Source organism: Pituophis catenifer, unplaced genomic scaffold (assembly GCF_029215685.1).
Source record: "Pituophis catenifer annectens isolate HBS135680 unplaced genomic scaffold, rPitCat1.0.hap2 SCAF_5, whole genome shotgun sequence".
Classification (NCBI taxonomy): Eukaryota; Metazoa; Chordata; class Lepidosauria; order Squamata; family Colubridae; genus Pituophis; species Pituophis catenifer.
The window spans coordinates 86,394,722-86,412,744 of record NW_027256885.1 but is presented as its reverse complement, the minus strand read 5'-3'; the positions used below and the strand labels follow the sequence as shown (position 1 = coordinate 86,412,744).

At 43.2% G+C, this 18,023-nt stretch overlaps 1 protein-coding gene across 1 annotated transcript in view; it reads left to right on the top strand.

The window, feature by feature from the left end:
• Nucleotides 1–17,729, top strand: part of STX4 (syntaxin 4) — an 86,467-nt gene extending 68,738 nt beyond the window's left edge. Inside the window, exons 7-11 of the mRNA XM_070944464.1 lie at nt 14,486–14,562; nt 14,646–14,783; nt 15,542–15,652; nt 17,027–17,159; nt 17,648–17,729. Coding sequence (XP_070800565.1) covers nt 14,486–14,562; nt 14,646–14,783; nt 15,542–15,652; nt 17,027–17,107 — 407 coding nt within the window. The 3' untranslated portion in view covers nt 17,108–17,159; nt 17,648–17,729. The remainder of the gene's footprint in view (nt 1–14,485; nt 14,563–14,645; nt 14,784–15,541; nt 15,653–17,026; nt 17,160–17,647) is intronic.
• Nucleotides 17,730–18,023: the final 294 nt, after the last annotated feature.

The following is an 18,023-nucleotide window of genomic DNA, read 5'->3' as shown; positions in this document are numbered from 1 at the left end:
TTTTTAAACCTTTGAGGCTTGGATGTTAATGCTGCCTAGCTGTTTTTTTCTTGTAGTCTTATTCCATTAAATTGGACACTTGGATTAGCAGTCTTATGTGCCATATCTGCATGTATTGGCAGTGGCATTATTCCAGGAGATTCGTGCTCCTTTTTATTATGTATTGATGGCTGAAGTGGACAGAGTCCTCAAGCCTTGTATGGTGCTAATGCCTACCTGTGACTTTTGATAAGACTGATTCAGTTTCTGTCTATGAATTGTTATAGTTCATACAAATGTTATGTATGGTATTCTTGAGAATCAGATTAAATTCATAATTCTACCAATAAATTTATATATCTATATTTTATTATATACATGAAATAAATAAATTAATACAACACAGGTAGAGGCATTTAAATACATATATTTATGACTATATGTTTCTATTACACTAAAGGGAGTGGGTTTTTGTTCCCTAATTTATACTGTTTATTCTCTTATTAGGGATTACGCTGATTGTGCTCAGCATTATGCCTAAGGCACAGAGTAAGTCTAAGCATGGGTGTAAAGCAACTGCAGCAGCAGCAGCAGCTAAGCAAGCTGATAAGAACCCTGTTCATGCTGGTCCAGGGTCATCCCTGCCTCCTCTGCCTCGTGAAGAGGCCTTAGCTGGTAAGGAATCTCGTTCCCAGCACAAATCTAGTCATCCAATTTCAGCTTCTAGCCGGGATGAACAAAGAAGGCACCAGATATTACAGAAGATCTGTGATAAGGCTGGTAATTTTCCTTCTTCTGCTTTGCATGACAAAGACAAATTTGATACTCCTGTCAGGCCTTCTACTGAGGAGGTTCTTCCCGAGGTGACTCTGGATCAGGTCTCGCTGTGAGATTGTCCTTTATCTATCTCTACAGCTGCTTTGTGGGGACCATCTGCTTCTTCTCCTATTCCATCTGAACAGGTGGAGGCTTCTGTTCAGGTCCGGGGGTCAGATCAGAGCAGCGTCCTTTTTCAACCGATCTACACTTGTATGGCTTCGCCAACTTCAGGAAAAACTTTCTCCCGATGATACCAGACTTCGCCAAGATCTGAACAAGATTATAGCAGCGGTTCAGTTTTCTGTAGACGCTACCTTGCATTCTGTTCGCTTTGCTTCCAGATCACTGGCTTCGGCAGTGGCAGCGCGACGCATGGTTTGGTTTCATCATTGGCAAGCGGACACTCGTCACAAGTGGCGTCTGGCATCAGCTCCCTTTGCGGGATCATCCTTATTTGGACCTTCCTTGGAACCCCTGTTAGTGGAAACCAAGGACAAACGAAAGATTCTACCTTCTCCTCAACGCAGAGTTGAACAGCGTTTTTCTCCTTTCCCTCACAGACCTTCCTTTCGGGGATCCAAGTGGGGTGCGGGTCCTTCCCGTTCTCAAGGCTCTTTTGGGACTAGGCAGAAGAGGGTTCCAAGACAGGTCATCCCGAGGTAGGGCCTTTTCAGGGAAGCGGCCCTTTCGAGGGAGAGGAAGTCGTTCTTTCCGCCGCCAACGTTAATGTCACATCCGATCTTCCCATCGGCAGGTTAGCGTATTTCGCCAACCGTTGGGACTTTATTACGTCGGATTCTTGGGTCAGGGATACGATTAGATCTGGTTTATCCCTTGAATTTGTCTCCACACCTCCGCGGTTCCTTATTAGCTGTCCTATTTCTAAAGATGCTCAAAAGAAGTTTTGCATGGATTCAGCAGTGCAACACCTGTTGAATATTAGGGCTATCCAGAAGGTTCTGGAGGCCCAGGCAGGGACAGGCTTCTATTCCTTATTATTTTTGGTTCCAAAGTCCTCGGGGTGGAGACCTATTCTGTACCTGAAAAGGTTGGACCGTTACATAGTGTATAAACGGTTTAAGATGCAATCTTTGCAATCTATTTTGGCTGGCATCAGGAAGGGTGACTTCCTCACCTCCATTGATCTTACAGTGCCATATTTGCATATTCCCATTTTTCCTCCTCATCGTAGGTTCCTTAGATTTTGTTATGGAGGTATTCATATATCAGTACTGCGCGCTGCCTTTCGGTCTTTCCTCAGCGCCCCGCACCTTTACCAAGGTGCTAGCCGCTTTGGCGGCTCATCTCAGGGTGGTTCCAGTCCAAGTACAGTGCTATTCAGATGATATTTTAATTCAATCATCTTCAGAATTGTTAGCCATTATGGACCTTCAGGTTACAGTTACTTGTTTGACAAAGCATGGTTTTTCCATTACCATGGATAAAAGCCAATTCACTCCCTCTACCCGTTTGGTTCACCTTGGGGCCGTCATAGATTCGGTGGTGTTCTGTCCCCGTCTCCACACACACACAAACACAGTCAGCCGAGGGTTAAGAAAGCACTTGGCACGCAAACAGGTTGTTATCTAAAACTTGGCAGCTATACGAGCATCGACTGCCAAGGGCTTTACTTCATCAGATAAACAGAAAAATACATACAAATTGCAAATAGTCCAGTTCCAAACAAGAAACCTTTCGGCAGCTTTAAGCGTTGTTCAAGTGACTAGCCAGAGTTAGTTTTTGTCCATCACAGAGTCTTAAATGGCCACCACACTCTCTTATATAGTCTCTGGGGTGTGGTCCAGTGACTCAGTTATAATCCCTGGCACGCCTCCTTAACTGCTGCAACCGTTTATCACGCCTTCATTGACGTGGATCCAGGAATGACAGATCACCTCCCTCGCTCTCATCGGAGACACCTGGCTCCTGACTAATCTCCTCTTCCTCGGCCGGCACTTGCAGTGCCAGAGGGGAGGGGCCTGGAGAGGGAGGCCTGGCCGACTCCTCTTCTTCATGTTCGGAGCCTTCTTCCTCCGATGAGATAGGCTCGGAGGGCGGGGCCACAACAGGTGGAGGGTAAAGTTTTTCTGTCTCAGGAGCGTCAGGACAACCTTCGAGATGTAGTAAATAAGGTTCTTGTGAGTCCCAAGGTGCCTTTGGCTTTGTTGTCTTCTCTCTTAGGCAAGATGGTCTCGGCGATTCATGTCGCTTCTTGGGCCAGATTACATGCCAGGGACCTTCAATGGCTTCTTTTACCCTTTCAGAAGGCAGGCAGGGGCAATTCTCCAGCCACGGTCCAGTTGACGCCCTGCATGAAAAGGTCTCTCGCCTGGTGGAGGTTCCCGGCAATTGCCAGAGGAAGGCTGTTTCTCGAGCCTCATCGTCTGGTGCTGATGACAGACGCCAATCTCCTCGGCTGGGGAGCCCATGTTCAGTCTCAGATGTCTCAAGGCAGATGGTCGGTTCGAGAACGGAAGCGGAACATCCATTGGCTAGAGTTATGAGCAGTTCATTTGGCTCTTCAACATTTTCGACATCTGGTTTCAAACACCCATGTGTTAGTACTTACAGACAATGTAGCCACGAAGACCCACATCAACCGTCAAGGGGGCACCAGATCAGCGAGTCTGATGTTGGAGGCCAAGAGTCTGGGCCTATGGGTGGAACGTCATCTGCATTCTTTGACAGCGGAGCCCATCTCCGGGGCATCCAATGTGTAAGCAGATTGGTTGAGCAGGAAGGCTGTCGATCACGTGGAGTGGCGGCTCTACCCCTCCTTCTTCAGGGATCTGGTGATCCATTTCAGTTCCCCAGTGGTGGATTTGTTTGCAGCGTATCAGAATGCTCAGTTTCCTCGGTTTTACACCCGTTTTCCGGATCCTCGGGCGGAGGGGGTGGACGTTCTGCGATGTCCATGGCCATCAGGGCTCCTGTATGCCTTTCCGCCTCTCCCACTCATTCCACGTCCCCAGGACGTAGCCTTGCTCAGCCAGGGGGCATTACTACACCCAGACCTTCAGTGGCTCCAATTGACCACCTGGCGCTTGAGCGGCGCGCTCCAAAGAGCAATAACTTCTTCTAGGGTCATCAAGACCATGCAGGTGGCTCGACAACCTTCAACAGAGTGCATTTATTTGGCCACTTGGGGGCTTTTTGTTCTTGGTGTTGTCGTAAAAGTGTTTCTCTGTTACAAGTTTCCATTGCTCAGGTTCTTGGATTTCTTCAGGACGGCCTGGATAAAGGCCTAATACTATTAGATGACACGTGGCTGCTCTTTCGACGGTTTTGACATGCGCGCTGTTTGCTTCCTTGTCTCAACATCCTGACTTTCAGAAGTTTTTGACAGGTGCCAAGAATTTGTGTCCTCCAGTCCTCCACAGATATCCCACCTGGGATCTGTCCATTGTGCTGAATTCTCTCACTGAGGCTCCGTATGAACCGTTGCGGACCCCCAGTCTTCACCTTTTGACATGTAAGGTCGCCTTTCTCGTGGCGATTACCTCGGCCAGACGCATCTCAGGAATTGCTGCTCTCTCCATGCGGAGTGATCTCTGCGTTTTTCATGCTGATCGGGTGGTCCTTAGACTCAGTCCCTCGTTTATTCCCAAGATTAATACTCCGTTTCATCGGATGCAAGAATTGATCCTGCCGGATTTCTGTCCTAATCCGTCCCATTCACTGGATAGACGCTAGCATTCCCCGGAGGGCTCTCCGTATCTACCTTAAGAGGACGGCTGTCGTACAGCGTACGGAGTCGTTATTTGTCTCCTTCCTCCCTGTTTCACTAGGTGCCAGAGTGACTCCTTCTACCATAGGCAGATGGATTCGTCAAACAATTGCTAAAGCCTATGAACTACGAGCTTTCCATCAACCGTCGGGTTTGTTGGCACATTCTACTCGTAGGGCCGCCACTTCGGCAGCATGGGCCACTCAGGCATCCTTGCTGGAGATCTGTAGGGCGGCAACATGGACTTCCCCTTCCCTGTTTATTAAACACTAAAAAATTGACAAATTTGCCTCGGCTGAGGCAGCCTTTGGACGGCGGGTGTTACATAGAGTTCTTGATGGTGGGGAGTCCTCCGGCCAGACTGGGCCCACCCGCTCTTAGGGACAATAAGCTTTGGTATGTCCCATGCCTGACTGCTGTCTCCACCAATACGGAGAAGGGGCGTTGGCTTACCTGAGACGCTCCTTCTTGTTCAGTGGAGACAGCAGTCAGCCCCATCCTTAGGCAGTCTGGCCTCATGTGTTTTTGTTAATCCTTTGTTTTTTGTCTCCCATCACGTCGAGTCTGTATCTTCGTCTTCGCTGGAAGCTGGAAGCCCCTAGCAAGGAAGGCGGGACTTAACAACTTCAACAGACTCAGTCCTTCAATCTGATAGGCGAGAACTACCCATGCCTGGCTGCTGTCTCCACTGAATGAGAAGGAGCGTCTCAGGTAAACCAACGCCCCTTTGCATTTTCAAAAAAATTCTGTTTCGATGCTCTCAATTGATTTGCTAGTGATTCTTGTTCATTTAAGGTTATTTCATGCTTCTTCAATTCCATCAATTTCTTAATTTTTTTTATTTTGAACGTCTTTCTGGAACTCTTTTTCCAGGTTTTTATACTCTTCTTCCAATCTTACTTGTTTCTGCCATTTCTTTTTATTCTTTTTCCCCAAGTACGTTATTGCCAGTCCTCTAATGTATGCTTTCATTGTATCCCATACATTTTGAAGTGATGTATCCTCCTTTTTATTTAATTTTTTTAAAAAAATTCCAATTCCTTTTCCACAAATTCCTGGAATCCTTTTTCATTTAATATTGTTGTATTCAAAGTCCATCTTGGCTTTTTCTTTTGCCCTTTCCATACTATTGTCATCGGACTATGGTCTGCCCAAATATTTGAACCAATATTCACTTCTTGCACCTCTTCTATAAGTCCAGTTGACATCCATACCATGATAGGTGTCTATTTGAATAAAAAGTATATTGACTCTCCTTCACATGTTTTTGTCTCCAAATATCTTGGATACTTAATTCTTCTATCATTGTAAAAAAGGATTTTGGTAATGTCCTTCTAGATTTTTTATTTATCTTCAAAGTTTTATAATCCAAATCTGGGTCTGTAATGGCATTAAAATCACCCATTATACATACATTTTCATAGTTCAATGCTATAATTTTCCTGCACAATCGACGATAAAATTCTTCCTGTTTTTCATTTGGTGCATACAATGCTATCAAGAGTATTTGTTTAAAGTTCATTTTTATTTCCACCATCAAAATCCTGCCTTCCTCATCTTCAAAAATTGATTTAGGTTCTAATTTTTCTTTAATATATAATGCCACACCTCTTTTACTTTGTTGTATCAGTGATGTAAATAAAACTCCTAGTTTTGGGTATTGTAGTAGTTTTATGTGTTGTTTTCTAATATGAACTTCTTGTAAACATATAATGTCCATCTTCAGAGTATTTAATTTAGTCAATAATCTGTTTCTTTTTATCGCCGCATTTAGTCCATTTACATTTAAAGATATTGCTTTTATTTGATTGATCTTTGGCTCTGGCCCCTTCTCTCCGAGCCCTTTCCTCTTGAGCTTTTTCCTCTTTATCCTTTTCTTCATCTTTCTCTTTTGCAATGCCTACAGCTCCCAAATCTTCTTCCATTGGTCCACAAAATTGTTGATAAAATAATTTCGCTTTCTCAATTGAATCAAGTCTGTGTCTTTGTTCTTGCCATGTCACCACGATCCCTTCAGGTATTAACCATCTAAAACTCACTTCTTTAGATATTAAAAATCTTGTTGAGAATTGATATTCTCTCCTCAAATCTCTAACTCTTCTGGGTATGTGTCGTAGAACCACAAGTTCTTTATCTTTGTGTTTCAATGCTGTAATCCTTGCTGCTTGAAGTACCGTATTTTTTGGAGTATAAGATGCACCGGAGTATAAGACGCACCTACTTTTTTTGTTTTGTTTTTATAAAAAGTTTTTTTTATTTTTTAGACAAACACACATACAAACAAACATACAATGTATTTTCTTTGAACAGAGTATTTGGCCGGTTCACAAATTTAAACAGTGTTTAGTCATTTCAATTAAATTTACAATTTCTATATTTCCTTTTTGCCACATTTATTCCTCATGTATTTTTTAAAAAACCAATATTACCCTTCATCCTCATCTCTAATCTTAATCAAATTCAATTTTTCCCTTCTATTCTATATTATACCCCTTCCCATTGTCATCTGTTTTTATATCCATCCTCACATTGGTTAATTATGTAATATTACAGTTGTTTAATACAAATTCAACATTTTAATATAAATCAATTAGTTATATAACCATCTTTTTTTGTATATTAATCAATATGAACATGAATATTCCAATTATTTCCATGCAATCCAATTTCTTACAAATCAATTAATTATATTTACCAATAATAATAAACCAAATAATTTTCCCCATATATTCCTCCAAACCACAACTTAACCATTTCTGCTTTCAACACAATATACAATTAATAGTATCTCAATTATTACAATTCCCTAGTTAAATAGAGCTTTCCCCTTATGTTACTCATTTTCACATCTTAAACTCTCCCAATAACCCAAATAGTTTTGCCCATATAATCCTCCAAATCACAACTTAATCATTTCTACTTTCATCACAATATATAATTAAAAATATTTCAATCGTTACAATTTCCCTAATTAAATTTAAAAATGTTCTAGCTGTTATCCAACCTACAACTTAATCCTTTTTACTTTCACCACCATATACCATTAAAGGTATTTCAATTGTTACAGTTTATACTTATTCATATCTCTAAAAAAAAAAAAAGAAAAATTTATCATTGTCTAGATTTCAAAAATACAAAGACAAATATTCCAATTATTATTCATTTCATTTTTACAATCATGATTTCCCATTTATTTCTTACTACTATTCATATTTCAATTCTAACATCTTTCTCTTTCATTTCTTTTTCTCCCTTCCCATTTTTATTTTTGCCTTTTTCTTTCTCCTTTTTTTCTTTTGTGTTTTAAAATCTTGAACTCTCCTCTTTTGCCCTAAATTTCCCATTGTTTGCACCTACCTTTTTTAGTGAGGAAAAAGAAGAAAAAGAAATCTCCCTCTGCCTCTGCCTAATTTTGAGACCTTGCAGCAAACAGCAAACAGCCTGCTTTACTTTCATTTTCGTTTTCAGCATAGCTTGATTAGCACAAGGGGAAAAAAAATCTGCTCCAGCAATTTACGTCTTTGCAGCAAGCAGCAGAGCCCTGCGCAAAACAGCTGAGAACAAATCAGCTGAGAGTCGGAAGGCTGATCCAATCAATTTGTGCTAATTAAGCTGTGCTGAAGCTGAAAGGAGCTGTTTTTTCTTGCTGTTTGCTTGCAAGGAGGTAACTGCTGCAAGGCAGAGGCCAAACGGTGGGGGCCAGTGGGTGGGCGGGGCTACATTCAGTGTATAAGACATACCTAAATTTTCACCCCCTTATACTCCGAAAAATATGGTATCTCTGTTTTCATCGCTCTCTTTGTGAAACTTACATGTACTTCCCTTGGTAATTTATTCCTTATTGCATATCTAGTGTATATTCTAAAGGCTTCCTCAATCTCATTTAAAATCTTTTCCTTGGGTTGTTCCAAGGCTTCAGCCAAAATCTCTGCAATTATTTCTGGTAGATTTTCTCCTTTTTCTTCTTCTATATTTTGGAATCTTAAGTAAAATTCAGAATGTTCCATTTCCAGCAGAATAATTATTCTTTCTTGAGATTTGTCTACGGAAACCAAATTTTCAACTTTTTTCTCTGTCATTTCCACTTTTTCTTCTACTTTCTGAATTCTCTCCTCATTCTTCCCCATTATTTCTTTCATTTCTTGTAGTTCCTGTTTGATATCATTGTGGAGTGATTGCATAAATTTACATAACTCTATCATCTCGGAAGTTTTCTGCATTTCTGCTGCTGAGGGACTTGGTGCTGGCTGCATAAATTTCTTCATTTCCACTTCTCCAAAAACTTAATGTAAATAATTGATAATCCACTTATGGTTTAATTATAATCCAAATATCTAATTCAATAATTGAATTAGTAGGCATAAAATTAGAAAATGAAAAGTTAAAAAATCTCAAATCATCCCTTTCCTTCAAAAATATAAAGAAAAAATAAAAAAAGAGAAAAAAACAAACTAGAAGAGGGGGAGAAAAAAAAAGATTGTAATCCAACTGTTTCAAAAGAAAAAAAATAAAAAATAGAATTTTAAAATCAAAATCAAAAACAAGAGTCCATAAAGGGATCAGTTTGATAAAGACTAAAAAGAAAATAAAAGTTTAAAAAGGCAAAAGTTTCTTCTGACTCTTCAAGTCTCAATCCACAGGAAAGTAATACTTTTTAAAAAAAACCAATTCTATTGAATTCCATTAAAAAATCTCCAACCAAAAAAGAGACAAAAGTAAAAAATAAAAAGACAAACCTAAAGACTTTTTTATAGTTTTCAAAGCAAAACTAAACAACCCAGAAAAGAAAAAGAAAGTAAAATAAAAAGTTACGTTCCACAAGGCCAATATGAAAAAAAAATTCCAAAACACGTTTAAAGCAGTGGTGAAATCTAAAATTTGTTACTACCGGTTCTGTGGGCGTGGCTTGGTGGGGGGGGGTAATGTGACTGGGTGGGCGTGGCCAATTTTTTTTAACTTTTAAAACCATTTTTTACATGTAAAACCATGTAAAAAAAATGCTTTCAAAAGGCTCTGACGATCCCAGCTGAGTTGCCTGATCGTCAGAGGGTTTTTTAAAAAACCCTCTGCCAATCAGGCAACTCAGCTGGGATCATCAGAGCTTGGATCGTCAGAGCCATTTAAAAGAAAAAAGCCTCTGATGATCGCACGACTCAGCTGGGCATGGGGGGCGGGGGCAGGGATTTTTGCTACCGGTTCTCCGAACTGCCCTCCGCCATCGCTACCTACTCGCCCGAGCCGGTCCGAACCGGGAGCATTTCACCCCTGGTTTAAAGTCTAATCTCTCAACTCTCCACAGCTGTTCTATTATCGTCTTAGTCAAAATGTCAAGGTCAGGGATTTGTTAGGCTTTCTTTAAAGTATATATATCTTTCTTTGCTTTTTCTTCTGCCACTAGATGGCACTGCAGGTTAACTTTCTTCCTTAACCCAACACTTCCAATACTTTCACTTCTTTAAACAAAGTATCTTTTAAGCAATCAGCATTGTAACAGGCCATTCATATATATATATATATATATATATATATGTAGGTCTTTGGTTATTCGGGTCTTCTCCCACGTAAAATTGGAAGTGTCTTGGCGACGTTTCGACGAAGTCTCATTCGTCATCTTCAGGCTGGTGTTCTCGGCTTCGTGCTTCCAGGAGCAATGTGAGATCGCAGCTGTCTCTTCCTTTTAACTGCTAGTGGAGGTGTGAGCTGATTGGGTGGGAACTTGGCTGTGTTCTGATTGGGTGGAGGTGTGTTCTGATTGGTTAGGGGCTTGGCTGTGCTCTGATTGGCTGGGGTTGTGTTCTGTTTGGGTGGGGGCTTGGTTGTGCTCAGCTTAGTCTGAGTTGCAGGGGGATTTGAGCTGGTGAGCTGCGTTGTTGTTGTTTGGCTTCGTGTTTGTGGCCGTGCGAGCTCTTCATGGTGGGTGTCAGTCTGCTTCATGTATGGATTGGAGGGGTTTAAAGTGGCTAATGATGCAGCTGCGGTCTGGCTTCTGGTCCTTGGTCGTGGCTCATTATCAGTGTGGGTTTGAGTCTGCTTTCTGCGTGGATGTGTGGTGGTGACATCAGGTGTGGCACTCGTGAGTGTGGGTCTGGTGTCATTCGTCGTGTTAGGGACTCGTTTGTCAATAAGGGCGGGTTTCCAAATGGCTGGTAGGCGGGAGGTATCGTCTCGTTTGTTCATGCTGTGTGGGCGTTTTTCTATCTCAATGGCTTCTCTGATTATTCTGTTGTTAAAGTGTTCAGTTTTGGCGATAGTTCTGGTCTTTTTAAAGTCAATATCATGTCCTGTGGCTTTAAGGTGTTGGACCAGGGAAGAAGTTGGTTCCTCTTTTCTGACTGAGTTCTTGTGTTCTTCTATGCGTGCACTTATTCGTCTGTTGGTTTGTCCGATGTATGTGGTGGGGCAGGCGGTGCATGGGATTTCATATACTCCTTGATTTTCTAACTCAATTTTGTCTTTGGGGTTCCTTAGGATGGTGGATATTTTTCGGTTTGTGCAGAATGCTGTCTTGATGTTATGTTTGTGGAGGATTTTGCTTATTCTGTCTGTGGTGCCTTTTATGTATGGGAGGAGGGCCTTGCCGTTTTCTTGTTCTCTGTCTTGGATTTTAGTGGGGGTTTCTTTTTGGATTAGGTTGGTGATCTTATTTCTTTGGAATCCATTGGATGTGAGTACGTTAGTGAGGGTGTGTAGTTCGGTTTTTAGGTGTTGTTCGTCAGCTAAGCGTTTTGTTCTGGAAATGAGTGTCTTGGCTACAGAGTTGATCTGGGCAGGGTGGTGGTGTGAGAGTGCGTGCAGATAGCGGTTTGTGTGTGTTTTCTTCTGGTATATAGTGTGTCCTAGGGAGCCATTGGATTTTCTGTAGACTAAGACATCCAGGAAGGGAAGTTGGTTGTTCACTTCTGTTTCCATGGTGAACTGTATTTTGGGGTGTAGGCTGTTGAGGTGTGTGAGGAAGTTGTCCAGTTTTTCTTTCCCATGTGGCCAGATTATGAAGGTGTCGTCCACATATCTGAGCCAGAGTTTGGGTTTGTGATCGGATTTTTCTAGAGCTTGGGTTTCAAAGTATTCCATATAGAGGTTGGCAATGACAGGTGAGAGGGGTGATCCCATGGGTGCTCCTTCTGTTTGTTTGTATTTGTATTTGTATCATCTATAATGGACAGAAATACAAACAAACAGAAGGAGCACCCATGGGATCACCCCTCTCACCTGTCATTGCCAACCTCTATATGGAATACTTTGAAACCCAAGCTCTAGAAAAATCCGATCACAAACCCAAACTCTGGCTCAGATATGTGGACGACACCTTCATAATCTGGCCACATGGGAAAGAAAAACTGGACAACTTCCTCACACACCTCAACAGCCTACACCCCAAAATACAGTTCACCATGGAAACAGAAGTGAACAACCAACTTCCCTTCCTGGATGTCTTAGTCTACAGAAAATCCAATGGCTCCCTAGGACACACTATATACCAGAAGAAAACACACACAAACCGCTATCTGCACGCACTCTCACACCACCACCCTGCCCAGATCAACTCTGTAGCCAAGACACTCATTTCCAGAACAAAACGCTTAGCTGACGAACAACACCTAAAAACCGAACTACACACCCTCACTAACGTACTCACATCCAATGGATTCCAAAGAAATAAGATCACCAACCTAATCCAAAAAGAAACCCCCACTAAAATCCAAGACAGAGAACAAGAAAACGGCAAGGCCCTCCTCCCATACATAAAAGGCACCACAGACAGAATAAGCAAAATCCTCCACAAACATAACATCAAGACAGCATTCTGCACAAACCGAAAAATATCCACCATCCTAAGGAACCCCAAAGACAAAATTGAGTTAGAAAATCAAGGAGTATATGAAATCCCATGCACCGCCTGCCCCACCACATACATCGGACAAACCAACAGACGAATAAGTGCACGCATAGAAGAACACAAGAACTCAGTCAGAAAAGAGGAACCAACTTCTTCCCTGGTCCAACACCTTAAAGCCACAGGACATGATATTGACTTTAAAAAGACCAGAACTATCGCCAAAACTGAACACTTTAACAACAGAATAATCAGAGAAGCCATTGAGATAGAAAAACGCCCACACAGCATGAACAAACGAGACGATACCTCCCGCCTACCAGCCATTTGGAAACCCGCCCTTATTGACAAACGAGTCCCTAACACGACGAATGACACCAGACCCACACTCACGAGTGCCACACCTGATGTCACCACCACACATCCACGCAGAAAGCAGACTCAAACCCACACTGATAATGAGCCACGACCAAGGACCAGAAGCCAGACCGCAGCTGCATCATTAGCCACTTTAAACCCCTCCAATCCATACATGAAGCAGACTGACACCCACCATGAAGAGCTCGCACGGCCACAAACACGAAGCCAAACAACAACAACGCAGCTCACCAGCTCAAATCCCCCTGCAACTCAGACTAAGCTGAGCACAACCAAGCCCCCACCCAAACAGAACACAACCCCAGCCAATCAGAGCACAGCCAAGCCCCTAACCAATCAGAACACACCTCCACCCAATCAGAACACAGCCAAGTTCCCACCCAATCAGCTCACACCTCCACTAGCAGTTAAAAGGAAGAGACAGCTGCGATCTCACATTGCTCCTGGAAGCACGAAGCCGAGAACACCAGCCTGAAGATGACGAATGAGACTTCGTCGAAACGTCGCCAAGACACTTCCAATTTTACGTGGGAGAAGACCCGAATAACCAAAGACCTACATACAAACACCCGCGAAAACCTGAGAAAACATATATATATATATATATATATATATGTAATCCATTCAGTCATTCAGAGCTTTAATGTCCAAATATCCAATTGTTTTTAAAGTGTCCAAGTCTCCTTTTTTTCTCAGTAAAAATTTAATAAAAGAAAGTTTAATGGGCTTTCAGTCACACGTTCCTTGCCGCCCCAATTTTCCAGATGTGGGTGCAAGTACACACCTGCACCCACTCCTCACTCTCAGCCACTCTTCTCCACCCTTTTGATCTTCCAGTTAGTTTTAAGTGAAACTTTCAAAATGATAAAGTCAAGTCAATCTCACCTCGATATCACAGGCTGGCTCTTTACTTTCTCTTCTGTTATGGCCGTCCCAGCTTTTTAGCGACTTCTTGGTCGCTTTCCCACCGTGTCCAATTTGAGGAGCTTCTTCTAGTCTTTTCGGGGAGTTTGCAGTCCCCCTGGATCGACCAGTACATGCTCCTCTTGTTGGTCGTGCCTACAGGACAACTTAGGTCACAAAGGACCCTCGGACAACGGGGATATCGACTACTCTTTAGGAGCCCCTAAAGAGTCCGTCGTATCGCTGCAACGTTGGCCACGCCCCTGTTCTAGGGTTATCTTTTATGTTCCACCTCTGAATGTTCAGATTTATAAAGCCCTTCAGCAATGTGTGCTATTTATATATTAACCAAGTCATTATCCCTCAGAAAGGTAGCATCTGAGGGATAATGCCATCCTTTAAAGCACTGTTGACCAACTCCCAGCATCAAAAGTTGAAACAACTACTAGTAAAATCACAATCGCAGTCATTTCAGCATCTCTGTAGCAAATGGAAAGAAAGCAAACAAGCAACAAAGCTGTCTGATGATATCACCCAGTTGTGAAATACAGAGGGTTTTACCCCTAACTTTATCAGGTTCTCTGCCTTTTAGCTAGCTATGCAGTTTGCCATGAGAGGGCATTGTGGTACCAGCACAGAGCAGATAATTTCAGAATTCCAGTGCACCCTTGACTTTTGGGTCTTATGCTTTAGATAGAGCCCCTAAATTTTTGGATTCTGTTCACTGGACAAAACAAGTGTCAGAGTGCTGGGAAAAAGATACTTTGAACTTCATTTCCATTTTCTGATGGAAGAGTGAAAACTCTTGCTTATTGATATTGACACTGTATTTTTATTCCTTCCAGCTGGTAGCACAGTGGTATCTGATGACGAACTGGATGAGATGCTGGAGAGCGGTCAGACAGAAGTATTTATTTCAAATGTGAGTATCAGAATATTGGGGCCTTTGAAAGGAGGAAAAGGCTCTAAACAAGGGGATTCATCTACCTCACCTTTTTCGTGCAGCTCATGAAGGACACACAAGTGACAAAGCAAGCTCTCAATGAGATCGAAACCAGGCACAGTGAAATTCTGAAATTGGAGCGCAGTATCCAGGAGCTACATGACCTGTTTATGTTCCTGGCTACAGAAGTGGAGCTGCAAGTATGAAGTGGAAAGAGAGAAAAGCAAGGGGGGGTTGTGCTTTGGTCAGACTTTGTTGAATCAGACCATCAGCCCAATTACCTTAGTAGGGTTTACACTGACCAGCTGTAGCTTTCCCAGCTTCTTTGGAAATGTTAACCACTGACCGTTGGATTTCTTGCATGAAAAGGATAGGCAATACTTCCCCGAAGAGAGAAAGGAATCTTTGTGCAGTCCTCTTATTCCCTGTTCTAACTCTCTACAAGCATCCAGTCTCCTTCCTATCAGTACTGTTGTCAAGTAGACTTCCTGTATGGCCTTTCTAGGAGGTTTTGCTCACCAAGAGCTGTGGTGGTGCAGTGGTCAGAATGCAGTACTGCAGGCTACTTCTGACTGCCGGCTGCCTGCAGTTTGATCCTTACCAGGCTTAAGGTTGACTCAACCTTCCATCCTTCCGAGGTCGGTAAAATGAGGACTCAGATTGCTGAGGGCAATAGGCTGACTCTGTAAACCGCTTACAGAGAGCTTTAAAGCACTGTGAAGCAGTATATAAGTCTAAGCGCTATCGCTATTAATGATGCAAAAGTTGAGCCGCTACATTTGAACAGTTTTGAACTGCCATTTGTTTGCTTTGTTTTCACTTTACCACTAGTTGTCCCATAATCCTGCAGAGGAACCTCTTAGTCTCGCTGCTTTTTCTGTTCTGCCCCACCCCCAGAGAACTGGTTATCTTCGCCCTAAAGCTCCTTATCCAAACGTCCCCTTTTGATTCCATTCAGGGAGACATGATTGACAGGATAGAGAAGAACATTCTAGACTCCGGGGACTACATCAAGAAAGGGCAACTGCACCTTCACGAAGCCCAGGAGAGTCAGAAGAAAGGTCTCAAGGTAAACCGACCCCATCTGCAGCCCTCAATTTACCACCACAGTAGAGCCCAAAATTTCGGTTGCTAAGTGAGACAATTGTTAAGTGAACCACTGCAGTTGGTTAAGTTAGTAACGTTATTAAGTGAATCTGGTTTTCCCCGTCAACTTTACTTGTCCGAAGCTGGCAAAAGGGGTTCACATGATCCCCCACGACACGGCGACCATCATAAATATGAGTCATTTGGCAAGCATTAGGCTGCAGCGGTTGTAAGTGTGAAAAGGGGTTGTAAGTCACTTTTCTCAGTGGAGTTGTAACTTCAAACAGTCAATAAAAGAACTATTGTAAGTCGAGGATTACCTGGATTCAGTACGCATGTTCTACCGTGTTTCCTCAAAACTAAGCCGTAGGGAAGGGTGTGGGCGTGGCCAGCACAGGTGGCCAGAGCATGCGGTCCAACAGTGTCCAGCAGCCCACACAGCACAGGTAAGTTGATTACCTTTCCAAAAAGCAGGTGGAGGCGGGAGGGGCACAATCTGAACTCACTGCGCAGGCCGTGGGAAAGCCAAGAGTCAGGCTGGAGCGGCGGCTGGCCACGGGAGACTTATCTTTGCATGGTGGCATTGGCAGGAGATGGCGGGGGAGGCATGGAGGGGTGGGGGGAAGGCAGGCGATCCGGATGTGCTATGGGGGTGACAGGAAAGCTAAGAGTCAGTGGGCTGGAGTGGACGGCAAGCCATGGGAGGCTCATCTTCGCATATCTCAGCTTGTCTGCAACCTGCGCGGTGCGTCCGGATCACCCCTCCCCCCCGGTGCCTCTGCCTCCATCTGCTGCTTGGACAGGGAATCAAGTCAACTGTGCTGCACGGGCTGCACAGCCCCAGGGTGTGCCAACCAAGGGACCGGCAGGCTACAGCTGCTGCAGGATACCGTCAGTTCCCCCACGCTTGCCGCCTCTTGTGCGCACACCAGGGGGTGGGGCTGGGGGTGATCACCCTGAAATTGAGTTTCCCCGAAAATAAGCCCTAGTGCTTACTTTAGAGCCCAAAAAATATAAGACTGGGTCTTATTTTTGGGGAAACACAGTATGAAATGAAATACCCTTCTGTTGTATCTTACAAGGGTTAACTCCTGGGAGTTTCTGCTTTCAATTCCGGGGGGGACGGGGATGGACGGATGATATTTTGAGTCCTTGCAGTCCAAAATAGCTAGTAGCACATGGTGAAATCTCAGGGAGATGAAAGGTGCATTGAGCAAGTACACTGTGGTTGAGGAACTTCCTTTGTTATTCCCTGAAGCTAGCAGAGAAAGAATCAGTATAGCAGGAGTGGAGCTGCTTCCCCATCTGTATCTCTTCACATCTTTCTGCCTTCTCTTTTGCCTTTGGGGCTCTGCAGAAGAAGTTCATGATTGGCATCTGCTTGACCATCACAGCACTCATCATTATTCTCATCATCATCCTGACCCTTACACTTTAGAAGGACTTCCCCCCTTGTGTCTCTCTTCATGCTGCATGATCAAAGCCTGATGGTACGTACAAGGAGATGAAAACCCAAGGTTAACCTTGGGCTGGGTTAAACTTGATTGGCCCACTAAGCAGGCTTGAACAGAGACATGGTGATGAGATGCATCCCTAAAAGTGCTTTATATTATAATTTATTAATCTTGTATTTAAATGATAAGTATATGAATATATGAGCAAGAAAAATGTCCGTAGCCATTTACCTAGACATATTGGTCCCATGTGCTCTTTCTCAGAGGATTCAACAATGCAGTTCTTGGAAAGAACTGAAACCCTTGGAAAGGCTAATTGTACAAGTTACGCAACTGGGATGGCTAGCATATTAGATTGGAGTGATCAACTATGGTTCCTTTACAACCTGTGGACTTCAACTCCCAGAATTCCATGCTGGCTCAGGAATTCTGGGAGTTGAAGTCCACAGGTCATGTATTAGAGCTTTTCAGTTGGGGTCAGAATTGAAATAGTGACTCTGGAATTGTTTTTCTCCTCTTTTTAGGATTTCCCTTGGGCTGCATCTCTATCCTGGAACTGTTCCCCTTTCACTGGGGAGGCCTTTGCACTACAGATGACTGGTGGGACTCCTCCAGCCCCTTCAGTCCTGGAAGCACATGCTGCCTATGCTTAGAAACCTTCCCTACGTTCAAAACCATGTCCAGGTGCCTATAACGGTTATAATCTAGAATATGGTCTCTACTACTTTGGTTTTGACCTTTCTGGATTATTTTTGTAAGGTTTTCCTCAATGGATACTGCAGTCAGAAACGGTAATCAGTCACTTCCATGAAAGAATCCTCAAAGAAAGAATTGTATTTTTGTTGTTGTTTATTCTTGTAAAGACACAACAAAGCAACACCACAAGCAACCCTAGTTTTC